At 44.7% G+C, this 16,371-nt stretch overlaps 1 protein-coding gene across 2 annotated transcripts; it reads left to right on the forward strand.

Annotated features, from left to right (window-relative positions):
* Positions 1-1,735: 1,735 nt before the first annotated feature.
* Positions 1,736-13,284, forward strand: LOC116400369 (stonustoxin subunit alpha-like). Of its 2 annotated transcripts, none has more exons than XM_031878168.1 (5): positions 1,736-2,213; positions 5,035-5,343; positions 8,772-8,844; positions 12,190-12,224; positions 12,321-13,284. In XM_031878168.1, exons 2-5 carry the CDS (start codon positions 5,070-5,072, stop codon positions 12,854-12,856), a joined length of 918 nt encoding a protein of 305 aa, XP_031734028.1. In that variant the 5' UTR covers positions 1,736-2,213; positions 5,035-5,069; the 3' UTR covers positions 12,857-13,284. The 2 variants fall into 2 exon arrangements, with proteins under 2 accessions (XP_031734028.1, XP_031734027.1); XM_031878167.1 differs by having other exon boundaries at positions 1,737-2,213; positions 5,023-5,343.
* The last annotated feature ends 3,087 nt before the right edge of the window (positions 13,285-16,371 follow it).

Raw genomic sequence — 16,371 nt, forward strand, 5'->3', positions numbered from 1 at the left:
TGATGTGATTTTGCATGTTGGTGGAAAAAATATATTAATTATTAAATAAAAAAGGTGAAAGAAGTCTGTCTTCAAAAGAGAAAACTTTATTGACAAAATATTTATTTTTCTCAAAAGTTTTATTTATTTTTTGTAGTTAAAATTACAACTTTATGAAATTCATAGTCCATCCATCCATTTTCCTCCTCTTATCCGGGGTCGGGTCGCGATGGCAGCAGGCCCAGCAGGCTGACCCAGACTTCCCTCTCCCCCCACAACATGTTCCAGCTCATTCTGGGGGATCCTGAGGCCAGCTGGGAGATGTAATCCCTCGTGTCCTGGGTCTCCTCCCAGTTGGACGTCCCCGGAAAACCTCCAGTGGGAGGCGTCCAGGAGGCATCCTGATGTCTGATCTCTAAGGCTGAGCCCGGCCACCCTACGTAGGAAACTCATTTAGGCCGCTTGTAGCCGCGACCTCGCTCTTTCAGTCACGACCCAGAGTTCATGACCATAGGTGAGGGTAGGAACGTAGACCGACCCTCACCAAGATGGTCCAGTGCAGCGCCTGCTTTACTGCTGCAGCCGCACCGATCCTCCTGTCGATCTCCCGCTCCATCTCACTCGTGAACAAGACCCCGAGATACTTGAACTCCTTCGCTTGAGGTAGGCAATCCATCCCCACCTGGAGGGAGCAATCCACCGGTTTCCGGCAGAGAACCATGGCCTCAGATTTGGGGGTGCTAACTCTCATCCCCGCCGCTTCACACTCGGCTGCAAACCGCCCCAGTGAATGCTGGAGGTCACGATCCGAGGAGGCTAACAGGACCACATCATCTGCAAACAGCAGAGAGGCGATCCCGAGACCCCCGAACCTGACGTCATCCCCCCGGCTGCGCCTAGATATCCTGTCCGTGAAAGTCACGAACAGTAGACCAGTAGACCAGTAGACCAGCACCTCAAGTTCATGGCTCCATCCATCTGGACCAGCATGTTGATGCTGTTCCTGGAGAGCCTGAAGGCTGGTTTCAAGTCAGCGTTAGAACAGAACATGGCACGGATCGGGCCATGGTGCTTGATTTGTGCATATCTTTGAAACAGACTTTGAATTGTAATAATAATAAATGATTATTTCTAAATATGAATAGTCTGATAAGAACTGTTGAAGTCTACTAGAATGAAATGTCCCTCTAATCTCTCCCCTGTGTGCTCAGGTGCTTGCTGCTTGAGAAGGTTTCTATTTCTTTTATTGCTCGACAGGCGGTGTAACAACATACAGCTATCTTATCAGAGTCCAGAAGTCACTGTAGCCTCCATGATCTCTGTATCACAGACATGAAATGTGCTGTTGTGTTGAAGTCTGTCCTGGTTAATGAATAATGTACGAGACACACGTAAGGTTCAGGTACTTCTTACATTTAATGTACAGTGATGTTTGTGTGTCTGACTGTACGTGGACGATCACACTGATCATCTACCTCTTGATGTTTGAGTAGAAGAAGACAAACGGTAGGTGTGTATGTGGAATGTAGGCTCATTTAAATATTAACGGATTTATTGCTGTTACTGTATCAAACCTCCCCTGTACCTTATCTGACCTCTATAAAGATAATACGTTGTACTGTGATATAACAGCCCTGCAGTAAATGTTAAGCTCAGCAAGGTTACAGTTTCTTCCATCCAACATGAATAAACATGAGAAGCAGCTTCAGTATAACTCAGTGAAGCTCAACAGCACCACAAACTACAGCTGAGCAGCTCAGGTGTTCAGCTTCCTCTTCAGCTTCTTCATGAAGATCAACGACCGTTACAGCAATCCATGATATATAATGCTGATCCACATATATCATGAGTTTACTCTGGTTCTTCTCTGTGAAGAACTTTTACAATCAAACCAAATATGAGAAATATATATAAGAACTCTGACTGACAGACCTTTTGTAACCTTTGGTTTACTGGCATCACATTTAATGTTCTCTTATGTCAGATTTTATCATCACCAGGAAACAAAGTTTGACTTTAATCTGCGCTGATTCACTGCTGATTATTCTCTGAATGACTGACACACCTTCTGTTTACTGGCAGCACTACAGCACAGAATGGGTTTCTGCTCTCACGTCTTCCTCACAAGTCCTGACTTGGATTTGAAGGTGTGAGGACGCGATGGCTGCGTCTCTCGTTGTCTGCAGACGAAGGTAAAAAGTCTCTTTGACCTCATCTGGACGAGACTTTAACAGGTGAGTGACTTTAACAGGTATCTTTAGACTCTCTGATGAAGGAGCTCTGCTGACATTTGTTACACAATAAACTTGTAGATGAGAGCAGTGATCACTTCTTTCAGCACTGATGTTTACTCTTTGTACCTGAATTAATTCACTCATATTCTGTCATATGTAACTTTATGGCCAAAGTCTTTTCAGCCTTTGAGTCTTTTCATGTTCAGTTGAGTCAGATTTGATCATCACCAGGAAACACGTTTGATTTTAATCTGCGCTGACTCACTGCTGAAATATGTGCACATGTCCGTCTACCGTTTATTCGGACTGATCAGAACTACACACAAGAACAGCTGTTTGTTGTCTTTAACTGGAGACAAATTCAGGAAAATTCATGTTTTGATGTCAGAGACTTTAGGAGGCGGGGCTTATGTTGTATTCACTGTGTTTGATTTGTCAGGTTGGTGTGAAGACAAAAAACAGTTTTTTATTAGCAGGTGTGTGTAACAAACTTCATCTCCTCAAAAGTGGACACACTTCCTCAACAACTACAGACTGAATCAATATGATCTAATGGGTAATAATCTACTCCAATTACCAGCTGCATATGCCCACTATAAAAGTAGCGTCAGCATAGCTGACCAATCAGGAAGTGCAGAGCGGAGAACATGCAGACTGCACAGTGGGCTTAGGAGTGACAGGACCCTCTGGTAGAGGCTCAGCCTGTGCTCATAGAACTAGGGTTACAATATCGTAACCTTCAGTCTGACTCCCACAGGCTCCGCCCTCTATTGGACTCTATGGGTAGAGTGGGTGGAGCCCAATGAACACACGCCCAGAAGTTAAGCTTAATTCACACTCGCTGTAGTGAAGCCGGCACCAGAAAGTGACGTAATTACGGCCTGGCGTCGTGCGTGGAGGGTCTTTAAGTGGTCACGTGACTTGGTCGTGCACCTCTGAATATATTCATCACAGTCACGTGACTGTCACAAATAGTTCACTGATTAAAACACTATTTCCATGTCTGAGGATTTTACAAAGAAGGTCAATTCATTTTTAGAAGCTTTAGAAACAGGAAGTGTTAAACATCTACATGTGAATAAATATATTTATCAGCTAAATCAAATAGTTTAATAGTAGATGTTCAACCTTTGTTTCTTTATTATACATTTAATAGTTATTTCTTCTCAGGGTTTGTATAATGTTAGGTTCAAGAACCTCTCTCAACTGTGGGGGAAACCGCACGTGGTCCAGCCTTGCCAAAAAGTCAGCCGGTTTCAATTATAATCAAAAGTATTTAATACTACAGAAGCTAAAACAATTGCAAAGTGAAGTACACTATTTACACTATCTATAGATATATATTTACAGCATCGATATAGAAATATGATCCGCGCAGAAAAGCATTCACCCTGAAAGCCTAACAACCCACAAAATGAAACGTGAGCAAAGAGGACGAATTCCTCCTCAGCATTTCCTTTCATAGTTCGAAAAAGTCACCAAATGTCCGTCTTAGTTTCTATTGGCTAAATCCAGCTGGCTCCTCCTTCTCGCATCAGCCAACCAGAAGACCCCCCTTGGCGCGGTGGTGGAGCTCCTTCTGCGTGTCTCTGTAAATGCCTGTCTGGAAATCCCTTGGCTATTCTTCACAGCTTAATACATTCAATGACTGTCTTTTATGGCTTAACACTTCTATGGTAAACATACTGTAAACATACTTTACACTCAATAAGGATTTGCAACTCTTGGCAAAAACTTCACAAGCTTTACAAGTATATTTGGTATAACCCAAGTACTTGCTAACATTTTACTACCCACCTCTAAGGTGCTACAAATTCTACTAAGAAACACTTCTAACTATAAATCCTAAAACACACTTCTAATTATAAATCTTAAAGCACACTTCTAAACCTAAATTTCCTACAATAAAGGTGATGAAATAGTCCATGATTATGAGTTTATAGTTCATTACAATCCCTCCTCTTCACTATGGAGGTTGGTTTATGAAGTTTTGCTGGTTTCACTCGTTGTCTTTTTGATTCTTCACAGTTCATTTTGTTTGTTGGTCCTCTGGTGTTTCAGAGAATAATGCAACAAACATCACGTTGAGCATAAATGTCTTCATGTATTCTCAGAGCTCACGCACCATCTGTGGAGGCTCACGCTCCGGTGCCAAGAGCGAGTAGAAAGGCTTTAGTGTCCACAGCCCACCTACTTCTTTATAGCCCAGGTGGCCACAGCGGAGAAGCGTTGGAACACAACGTTAGATTTATGCAGCAAAATCACTTTGACAGTTTTATGAAAAACATCATGGTTGGGTTTTAAAAAAGTACCTGAAGTTAAATAAGTTAACAGGTCACTAATTTAGGGCGACTGTGGCTCAGTGGTAGAGCAGGGACGACCTTAGATCGGTGGTTCGATACCCGGCTCCGCTAGTCCATGTTGATGTGTCCTTGGACTCTCAACCCCAAATATCTCCCGTAGCTGTGCCCACGGTGTATGAATGTTAGATAGTCCTGATGGGACCTATCAGTGTGTGAATGGGTGTGAATGAGTGAATGATGACATGTAGTGTTAAATCACTTTGAGTGGTCGGAGGACTAGAACAGACTATACGAGTACAGTCCATTTACCATCTACTCAAGAACACTGGTCTTGAACACCAGTCCCCTGTTTGAAAGTCCTGTGTTTGTTTGACCCATTCTCCTCCCATCACTGTATAAAGTACATCACTAGCTGTGAGCGATCACATGGATGTGTTTAACTTCCTGTTTCCACAAAAACAAAGACTCCTACTAGACTTTCCATTGTTTCTGTGGTTCCAACACAGTTTTTCCTTCAGGTGACGAAACAGCCAGATTCTAACAGGGAGCCACGATGACGTCAGTGGACCTTTTGAGCACTCTGAAGGATTTAAAAGAAGATGAATTTAAGGAATTCACCTGGTATCTGCAGCAGCATGACTTCATGAAACCTTACCCAGCTATCAAAGGGGCAAAGCTGGAGAAGCCAAATAAGCCGGACACTGTGGATCTGATGGTGAAGACCTTTGAACTTCATGGAGCTCTAGAGGTCACCAGGAAGGTTTTACAGAAGATACCCAGGAATGATCTACTGCAGAGTCTGCCAAACACCAGCTCAGGACCAGAAGGTCAGTCACACTTCAGTCATTTGTACTTTCATGCAGTGAGTTAAAATGGGAAACACAGTACTTGTAATGGAACAGGGTCTTAATCATGAGAAAAGGCTCAGGTGATGTATCTTTATTATTGGACAGATTGTGCTGATGCTACCTGATTCAGTCATCTTTTATTTACTCCTTGGTTTGAGACACTGAGATACTAATGTACTGTGATCAACGTATCCTCATACAATGGTACAAGTTCTGCTCATTACATGAATACAGTAATACAGAAAGTACTTAGTTTAGGAAAAGATCATGAACGACTTTTAAGGAAAATGTGTTGAAATACTTCGTTAGGTATTCAAAGTACAGTAAAGAATGCAGGTTACGTAACTTATAAAACGCTGACTTCTCACTTCAGAGGAGGAACAAACAGCGGTCTGCTGGGTCAAAGGTCGCTGTTTGTTGGACCCATCCACCTTTCACCCTGTGTGGGCTTTTGTGGTCTTTATACTTCCTCGTTCATGATTACGTAGATAACATACGAAGTGATTTTGTGGGATATCTCTGAATTATGGCGCATTCTTTTTCATAGGAATAGCCGAGTTACTATCCAGTGAGATGAAATGCTGCTGTTATGCACATGAGGTTGATGCGTTGATGGAGATTGAACAGAGCGGTAGTATCCTGCACGTTATTGACGGAGAGTTTATGTATTGGGGTCAGGGTTAAATTCAGTTCCCTAAAAGAAAATGACCAACAGGATGTTCAGGCGGGAGGACCTCCATGACAGTTTGAAGCAAACTTTTGTAAGTGGAGGTTTGACTTAGCGAGTGACGCCTGCGTTCATTGGAACAGGTCGACTGCCGCAGCTTCAGATAATACGGATACCAAGCCATGGTCAACATAAAAGAGCCTTTCCACAAACTCTAAAGTATCGGCCTCGTGCTCCTGAGCACCTTCTCTGATGGCTCTTTGCAGCCTGTTGATAGCCACAGCAGGAGATGGCCCATTGCCAAAAAGCGACGACCTTCCTCCGGTACTCAACAACTTCCTTGTTGATGTTGTTGTACTTGTGCCATTAAAAACAGAAACAGTTGTAAAAAGACAACAAGGAGGGAGTTGTTGAGGTCAGGACCTGTAAAGAGGCATTGAGGGAGACACCAAAGTCATGGCAGCTTGATTCAAAGATCTGATTTGGTTTTGTGCGAGCTGGAACCCAAACGTTGGGAGATACCAGCACTCCTCATCTTCTCTCAGTGGTGGTGCTACTTCCTCACGTCCGTTGGCAAAGATCTTCTCCATGAATGCTACATACTGTTCCTGCATCTCACATTTCTGTTTTACTTAAGGCTCATCGTAGAGATGCAAAGCATTGGACTACCTGCACTTAGTTGTTCTGCAAAGACTGGCGTGGCTCTTTAAATGACAGTGTTAACCCAACTGTTAAGGTGGTCTCTGTAGACGTTTGGGTCCTTTATCTCAAAGAAGACGATGTCGTCACTGACGGAGCCAGGTTGTTGTCACGCTCAGTTAGTAGCAGGAGTAGTTCAGCTTCTGGGGTCCAGTTCTGGGATGGGCCTGGCAATGTGATGGAGATGTGGCTGATGTAGGCTGGTGCTTGGTGTTTAGTTAGTGTTCAATTAGTGGTGAGAGAGAGGTGAGAACTCTGCAGTCCAGTGACTCGATCTGGAATCCTTCTGTCTTCTTGCCAGATGTTTCTACGATGCCAAAGAAAGTTCTGAGGTAGTATGAGAATGGTTTGCTCTCCAGTCTGACCAGTGTGAAGAGCTCTGGTCCAGCTAATGAGAGCTCTCATCATCCAGAATTACAAAGGCTTTGACAGCCAAGCTCTTGAAACTCTTGGGGTATATTTCTGAGGGGCAGATCTTTGAGCATGAGCAAGTCCACTGACCTGGACCAGAAACTTCTGTGCAGCTTGTTCTAACAACAGCCACGTTGAAATGATGTTCTCCCTCGCCGCCATTCTCTTGTAACGGTGAAGGAGCCTTGATGGACCAGGATGCATGGCTGCATCATGAAAGGTGCTGTCACATTCAGAGCACTTCACAGAGGACTTGCAGTCTTTGGCGAGGTGGGAGATTGACGAACAGCATCTGAAACATGTCCCTTTCTCCTTGAGGAAGGCTTTCCTGTCGTCGAAGAGTTGTTTTATCAATGTTGTGTATTGTTTTGAGTAGATGGGACTTTTTGTGTGATGGGAGGTTGTTGCCACACTTGTCATTGGTTGCACTGACTGGGTGCACTCATGTGGGTTTGTTGGTGATATTTTGGATTTATATCTTTAGGCTGGAGCATGCTGACGTGCTGCGGTAGGCGTGTTCTCTCACTTCCGGGTCACTTCTATTTTTCTGGTAGCGTACTTTAGCTGCTTTAGCTTATCCAAGTAAATTATGTCATATTCTTCATTACAGAAGCTAATTATCCGTTTTACATTTAAACTTTTGTTAGTTCTGCTGAAGCACTCAAATCTCTCTCCCTCTTCTGGCGACTTCTTGCTAAATCCGAGACTACATGTTGTCCAGTACTGCTAACGTTAGCTACAGTACTTTAGCTTAGCAATTAGCAGTCACTCTTTCTCTCTCTCTCTCTCGGCATGTCACATGTTCAGCTATTCCTCTGCCTCCTTTAGGTATAATGGTACATGTTATAAGTGAAGTGTGTTTGCTGTATTTGAGGCGAGGCTGAGTGAATTAGAAGCACAGCTCTGCACCATGGAAGCTCAGTCGTTAGCTACTAAAGTTAGCCCACCGTAAACCAGTTTACTACGGTTCCTTTAATGCCAATCAAAGGTTCTAGTCTCTGTAACAGGATGTAATTATCAATGGTGTTGAACGCAGCTTTAAGGTCTAACAAGACCAAAACAGAGACAAGTCCTTTATCTGATCAATCAGAAGGTCATCAGTTATTTCACCAGAGCTGTCTCTGTGCTATGATGCTTTCTAAATCATGACTGAAAATCCTCAAATAAACTATCGTCATGTAGAAAGTCACACAACTGATTCACAACTGCTTTCTCAAGGATCTTAGAGAGGAAGGGAAGGTTAGAGATCGGTCTATAGTTCTACACCTCTGGATGGAGAGTGGGCTTCTTAAGAAGAGCTTTGATTACAGCTACTCTGAAGGACTGTGGTACATGGCCTGTTAGTAAAGACAGCTTGATCAGATCTAGTAAAGATGTGCTGAGTTTGAAAGAGAACTGAACAAGAAAAGAAGCTCACGGACCAATCAGGAAACAGTCCAGTACATGAAGGAGAAGAACAGAGAGAATGTGTCTCCAGAGAAAAGCATCAATCTGTTCCACTGTCTGAATGAACTGAATGATGGTTCTCTAGTGGAGCAGATCCAACAGTCCCTGAGTTCAGGACATCTCTCCACTGATGAACTGTCTCCTGCTCAGTGTTCAGCTCTGATCTTCATCTCATTGTCATCAGGAAAACATCTGGACGTGTTGGACCAGAAGAACCGGAGGCTGGTGCCAGCGGGCAAAGCCTCCAACAAAGCTCTGTAAGTACCCAGATAACTGCCTTTAAAGCTTTATCACATGAGCAGAGGAGTTCAGCTCATGAAAGTCTTCTGTTGACAGATTTAATAAACAAATTGATTAGTTGATCAATTGAAAAACATGCAAATTATTTCTTCAGTTTCATTGCATCTCCACAGATTAATGCAGTTTTGAAGTTAAAAGGAATTCACTTTGTTGTTCATTTAAGACTAAAAGTTATTAGAGATTAGGATCCATTAATCACGGTTATGTTCCAGTGATACACACAATAAAAGACTCTAATCCTCCATTGTTCAATTAATGAACTCAGAAATGTTGTATTTTACATTGAAGAAGAAGAAAGATCAGTATTGTGTTTGTCTTCATCACTAACTCTCCTTCAGGCTGAGTGGCTGTAATCTGTCAGAGAGAAGCTGTGGAGCTCTGTCATCAGTCCTCAGCTCCCGTCATCTAGTCTGAGAGAGCTGGACCTGAGTCACAACGACCACAGCTTTACTGATCCACTCTCACTGCTCTCAGCATAGCTCCAAACACCAAGACGCTCAGTTGCAAATAAAACGCATTGTTAGCCATAAAGACGACGCTGTTAGACAGAAATACCGTTCATACAAATCCTTTTCCTGGCTGGGTCAGGGCTGCTAGCTGTGGGGTTGTTGACCCTTTCTTACGACGTCCAGCTTTTCTGGAAATGTCCTCCAGAAAGATGTCAGTAACTCACAGATCCGTTCCTCCTCCTTCAGCCATTGAGTGTTAAAAAAACAAAGCAAAATGCTAAAAATATCATGTCAACATCATAACTTCTTACATATCTTTCAACTTGAACTCTTACTCCTAATACTAAGTTCTGCTAGCTGCTTCAGCTTCACAACAGTCACGCTAGCCCACTGACCAATCACAGCGCACGCTAATGCTGACGTACTTCAGAATCCGAAACCATTTATTGCCAATGTATGTTGCACATACAAGGAATTTGTCACGGGGGTGGTGCATAACATAAAACATTAAGCAATCAACACAGTGCAAGAAATGGAAAAATATTACAATTTACAAAGGAATAGGCCTCCTAAAGAGACACGTCAAAGAATACGCCCAACATGTCAAACTAAAGATCTGATTGGTTGAAGACTATGACAATCAACAATATCGTCCCCATTCACTTAAAGTGCACATGGATGCACTTGTGAGTCTGCAGGCCTCGGGCCTCTCTTCTTACCTAGAGACACAGAGGTGAAATCTGATTGGATAAATGTCACGGTTTAGGCTTTGCCCCCTGTGTTCCTGTGTTCCTGTGTCTCTGTCTCTGTGTCTGTTTTCCCTGATTGCACTCATCCTACTCACCTGCCCAGTCCACCCAGCTGCCTTCAATCTTCTCATCACCCAACAGATATATACTCCCCTGCTTTCTCTGTTCTGGTTGTCAGATCGTCCTTGTTCGTTCCCCTGTCTGTTCCAGTTTTGTGTCTCCCTCGTGTTTCCTCGGTGCTCCAGTGTGTCTGCGCTTGAGTCTCAGATCTGCCCCTCGGACGTGACAGAACGATCTGACCTCGAAAGACTCAGCAGACCAGTTTTGGGGAACCCGCTTGGCCAGGGGAGGGCCTCGTAGCTTCCAGAAAGCTAACCGCGAGCTAAGCCGTCCTTCCACCCCTAAGAGGACCCAAATGGACTCAGCAGACCACCCTGAGTGGTATGAACAGTTTACGGGAACCTACCTGGCCTTGGGAGGGCCTCGGAGTGTCCAGAAGGCAAACCATGACCAGATGGATTGCCCTTTCAACCCTCGTAGGAGGCAGAGGCAGAGGAAGGGTCAGACCCCCGTTCCCGCTGGGCCGCAGCGATCCCCCGTTCGATCCAGTTCGGCGATCCGGCCGACTCCGGCTCCCCGTGTCCTGTCGGCGGTCCGGCCGACTCCGGCTCCCCGTGTCCTGTCGGCGGTCCGGCCGACTCCGGCTCCCCGTGTCCTGTCGGCGGTCCGGCCGACTCCAGCCGTCGCCATCAGATCCGCAGCTATCCCCGGACCCGGCCGCCGTCGCCTCAGATCCGCAGCTATCCCCGGACCCGGCCGCCGTCGCCTCAGGGCCGCAGCTATCCCCGGACCCGGCCGCCGCAGTCTCCAAGCCGCAACCGCTCCAAGTCCCTGCCGCCGCCGTCTCCGAGCCGCTCCAAGTCCCTGCCGCCGCCGTCTCCGAGCCGCTCCAAGTCCCTGCCGCTGCCACCTCCGTGATGCAGCGACCTCCAGTCCCTTACCCCGCTGGGCCATCACTTCATCCCCCTGAGCCCTTCTGCCCGTCGGGTCGTCCGCCTGATCGCCTGGGTCCAGAACAACTCCGGCAGTCAGGTCGCCCACCTGAGATCATGTGTCCAGAACCCTCCTTCCCGTCCGACCACCCTCCTGCCCGTTCCCCAGAGCCCTGTGGCGGGTTGGATCCAGCCGTCCCTCCTCCGGACCCCCTCCACCCACCCTATTCGATGTTGGGCCATCCCTCCTCCGGACCCCCTCCACCCACCCTGTTTGGTGTTTTTTGAACTTTGGACGTCTGGAATCCGTCCCTTGAGGGGGGGGTACTGTCACGGTTTAGGCTTTGCCCCCTGTGTTCCTGTGTCTCTGTCTGTTTTCCCTGATTGCACTCATCCTACTCACCTGCCCAGTCCACCCAGCTGCCTTCAATCTTCTCATCACCCCACACATATATATACTCCGCTGCTTTCCCTGTTCTGGTTGTCAGATCGTCCTTGTTCGTTCCCCTGTCTGTTCCAGTTTTGTGTCTCCCTCGTGTTTGCTCGGTGCTCCTGGTTTGTTCCTTTGCCTTTTTGTTTGTGATTTTGGATCTTTTTGCCCGCTCTGTTGGAGTTGCTTTCAGTTTTTGTTTATGACTTATTAAGTAAAAAACCTTATTTTTCAACTTCACCTCGTCTCCAGTGTCTGTGTCTGCGCTTGAGTCTCAGATCTGTCGCTCGGACGTGACAATAAAAGCTCTACTTAAAACAAGCTGCACTGGAAGCAGAGCAACTGAGGAAGACAGGAGCTGTGCAATGAGAACATAAGATAATGGGGAAAATATTATTATAAATTATAATACATGTGGTGTATTTAAGAAAAAATATTAAACTATAAAATAGCTAACTTTGTGATTGTGTTTAGTCCAGCAGAGAAGGCCCTGATGACCCACCGCTGATACATTTAGTAACGTCTACGACACAAATTCTTTGTGTCAAACATGGAGTCAAAGTGTTTGTAGAACATTTTACAAACGTTTCAAGTTTGTCTCGTTTGTGTTGAGGTTCGTTATGTTTCTATAAGATACGTTTGATATATGATGAAGCTTCATTCTGACTGTTTCTTCCTCCAGGTTTGAACCTGCTGGAGATCAGTGGCAGAGGAAGTGTGAGTGTTCACTTTGATTCATGAAGTCTCAAATAAACCCATCAGCTGTGTTTGATGATGAACTGATGCTGTTTCATGTCTCCTTCTCTCCTTCAGATGCCTGTGAACTCACAATCGACACAAACACACTGCACAGATGGCTCAAACTGTCTCACAACAACAGGAAGGTGACATATGAGGGAGAGTATCAGTCATATCCTGATCATCCAGACAGGTTTGATGTCTGTACTCAGCTGCTGTGTAGAACTGGTCTGACTGGTCGCTGTTACTGGGAGGTCGAGTGGGGAGGAGAGGTTGTTATATCAGTGAGTTACAGAGGAATCAGAAGGAGAGGAGGCAGTAATGACTGTTTGTTTGGAAGGAACAATCAGTCCTGGAGTCTGTTGTGCTCTGGTGAAGGTTACTCTGCCTGTCACAATAAGACAGAAACACCCATCTCCTCCTCCTCCTCCCCCTCTGATAGAGTAGCAGTGTATGTGGACTGTCCTGCTGGCTCTCTGTCCTTCTACAGAGTCTCCTCAGACACACTGATCCACCTCCACACCTTCAACACCACATTCACTGAACCTCTTTATCCTGGGTTTGGGTTCTGGTCCAGCTTTGGTGGTTCAGTGTCTCTGTGTTCTGTGTAGGACGGAGAGTCTCCTCTGTAAAAACTCACTCTGCTGACGATCAGATTCAGATCAATAGAACAAAATACAATCAACAAATAAATCACTTTTATATATTATTATGGAGAAAACAATCAACCTTTATTGATCCCTCGGTGAAATTCAGAAATGCATACTTTAGTACTTTTACTTTCATTGTGAATGCAGGACTTTCAGGTTTCACTACTTTAACTTCAAGATCCGTTGAAGACTTTTGGATGAATGAACATAATATTAATTAAAGCTGCGAGCAGCGGCGAACGGGCCCTCGCATCCTCCCGCACGTTGGGGGAGGTTTTTTCCCCGCATGGACCGCCTGACGCTGGAAATTAAGTTTTGCAAATAGTCCGATGCTTCCTGTATCTGCTGCCTGGCGCTACAGAACATGTACAAACATGCATCATGTAGCTCTATATCAAGTATAAACCACATTGTGTAAAAGTCATGTAAATCGGATGCCGTTTGTCACAAAACGCAGATTTCCTTTCACGAGCAGGTGGCGCTGGGAGTATTAGTGGACATTAGCTTGTAGACATCCTCAGGCCATGAGTGTTATCAAGCATGGGAAGTTTGGGACCGTTTGGAACAAGTCCAGCTGAGTTACATCAGCTTCTTTGATGGGGAATCACGTAAAGTAGCCGCCCGCTACGACTAAGCCATTCCGTCAAACGTAAAGCTTTTGATAACTTTTAATCACAACGGTCTTTAGATTGTACTGACAACATTTGAAGTGGATCTGATGAAGTCCCTAGGAGGAGTTTGTTAAAGTATAGCACCTTTAAATTGTCAGAAATCAAGGGAAAATTCACACAAAAATCAAAATGGCCGACTTCTGGTATGGTTTAGTCCAATGGTTCTCAACTGGTCTGGCTGTGGGACCCACCATCACCCCTTAATGACAAGCAGCGACCCAAATGTTCAACTTCTCGAAGTTATTTAATGTAAAGATGGATCAGTTTGAACCTGAGCTGAACATGTCCTCTGCATCGTAGTGTAGGAGCTCTCTAGTGCAGAGAACTAGTTCCTGTCTGTCCCCGTCCCACATGTTTCACCTAAACCAGTAAAACTGCTTTGTTTATGTCTATACATTCGTCCATTTGTGATGCAGAATGACCTCTTGCCTAAATTGGAGCTGTGGTCTGTTGTTTGATGTCATCCGACATGTCTTCAGTTCAATACTCAGTGTCATTAGACAGAGATGTAGTCTTCAGTTCAATACTCATAGTCTCATTAGACAGAGATGTAGTCTTCAGTTCAATACTCATAGTCTCATTAGACAGAGGTATAGTCTTCAGTTCAATACTGTTAGACATGTTGGAGTGTTTTGCGAAATTGTGAATGCCCTCTACACGGAATGCCCTGGTTATTAGGTGTTAACAAGCACCGTACTGCTGCTCAGCAAAAACGAATAAAAAATTTAGAAAAATGTAATCGAGGGGGACACAGGGCTCTGTGTCTCTTGTAAGATGGGCCTGCTGCACAGACATGATTTCTGTTGACACACACACACACTCACATTCTGTCCAGGTGGCGATTTCGTGGTGATTGGGTTTATGACCTACTTTCGTGACACAGAGTTGTGACCCACTTTTAGGGGGACAGGTGGAGGTGACGTGATGTTTGCACAGCCGTACACGTTATTTGTGTTCTGCATTTAGCACTGGATGCATGACCACATCCCTGCACTCACGTTATTTACTTAATATCTTTTATGTTTACTTTAAGCTTCGGTTGGGGTCATCGGACCGCGTCTGCATTCTTGCCCCTTAACAGGCAAGGCTCCCTTAAGGACATAGGCGCAATTTAGGCAAAAGGGTACATATATATAAGAATACCCTGGTATTAATCTTACGCTGGGCAAAAAGGTGTATTATGTTTTATATCATGTATTGTTTGGATTATCATGTATCCCTGTAACCTGTTGGAACATACACTGATGTATATGTATCTGAATATTATCATCAACCAGTGAGCAAGGTGTGTCATGCGTCCTGAGTACCAGCAGTTGTTATTGTGTTGACATATAGATTTGACATGTATGAACAATATGTTCATCCATGTATGACTAAATTTAAGGGGGGTTACCATGACAATGTCATGACCCACAGAGGCACCAAGAAAGGGGGGGGTTACTTTCCCCCGGTGTTGTTAGAGTATAAATATTCTCGGTTTTAAAGAATCGAAGCATAGTCGGGGGGGAAAAGTCCACCAGGTCAATACCTGCGCTGGGTTAATCTTTAACTTTTTACAGATCTCCGGACATTTGAAAACAGCCTGCTCACTGGGCACAGGGTTTTTTTTAATTCTTTTTTGATTTTTATATTTTTATGTTAATCGATTTCTCTCTGTATTTGGACCAAAAGAATATACTTTGAATTGGACAGAAATAAATATGTAACAATTTAACTTTTTTCGGCCGATTCTTTTTCTGCGTCTCTTTTGGGAAATCAGAGAGAAGAGGTCTCCTCCGAGGGGGAGATCTCCCAGCCCCTGTGGTAAGTTGACGGAGATCCAGCACGGCACACGACTGATGCATACTTTATGCACACACACCTAGACATACTAACATCCGTTTTCTATAGTTAAGAGAGATCCGGGGAAGTCCCGCTTCAAGCCGGTCCCAGAAAAACGACCGTGAGCTTTATAACTGTTGGGCTCTGAGCAGGGAGAGAAAGATTTTAAGACTTTATAAAACCGACGGCTATTCGAGCGACAGATTATACTATTTAGTATATCAATGTTTGGCGATTCGGAAAAGAAAGCAAACGAGCTATCGATTGTGCTTTTGTTGGTGATTTATTACTAGTTAGTGCAATTGGCTACCGGTATAAGTTTCTCATAAGCGGAGGCAATTGAGGCAAAGTAAGGGGCAAGCGTGCTCCCTCAGGCCAGGTGAGTGAGTCATATAGAGAGAGAACTGGTCCTCTGCCACTCTCCCCCTTCACGCAGTCTCTTGCTGCACCAGGGGCGCTCACAGGGGGCGACCGGACATCGGGGCACGAGTCCCGTGGATCCGTGGTCACCCCGGCGGCAGCTCGGGTCTGCCCGTCGCCGGCAAGGTTCTCTCAGTTCGCGCACACACTACTGAGGGATCCTCGTTTTACTTTTGTTCGTTTCAAACAAAAGGCCTCCTTTTTATTTTTTGATAAATTAAAAAATTGTAGGAAATTTATTTTTTTTAACAAATTAAAAAAATGTAATTAAATTAAGAAAGCGTGCGGGGGCACCGCGCGCTATAATACGCATAGTGTCATTAGACAGAGGTATAGTCTTCAGTTCAATACTCAGTGTCATTAGACAGAGGTATAGTCTTCAGTTCAATACTCACAGTGTCATTAGACAGAGGTGTAGTCTTCAGTTCAATACTCATAGTGTCATTAGACAGAGGTGTAGTCTTCAGTTCAATACTTAGTGTCATTAGACAGAGGTGTAGTCTTCAGTTCAATACTCAGTGTCATTAGACAGAGGTATAGTCTTCAGTTCAATACTCATAGTGT

The sequence above is a fragment of the Anarrhichthys ocellatus genome, unplaced genomic scaffold, assembly GCF_004355925.1.
Source record: "Anarrhichthys ocellatus isolate YVR2014 unplaced genomic scaffold, GSC_Weel_1.0 scaffold165, whole genome shotgun sequence".
Lineage (NCBI taxonomy): Eukaryota > Metazoa > Chordata > Actinopteri > Perciformes > Anarhichadidae > Anarrhichthys > Anarrhichthys ocellatus.

Coding starts and splice junctions, on each gene's coding strand:
- LOC116400369 (XM_031878168.1), top strand. CDS start 5,070: ATGACGTCAGTGGACCTTTTGAGCACTCTGAAGGATTTAAAAGAAGAT. Junction 5,344..8,771: donor CACCAGCTCAGGACCAGAAG/GTCAGTCACACT, acceptor CATTGTCATCAG/GAAAACATCTGGACGTGTTG. Junction 12,225..12,320: donor AGATCAGTGGCAGAGGAAGT/GTGAGTGTTCAC, acceptor TCTCTCCTTCAG/ATGCCTGTGAACTCACAATC.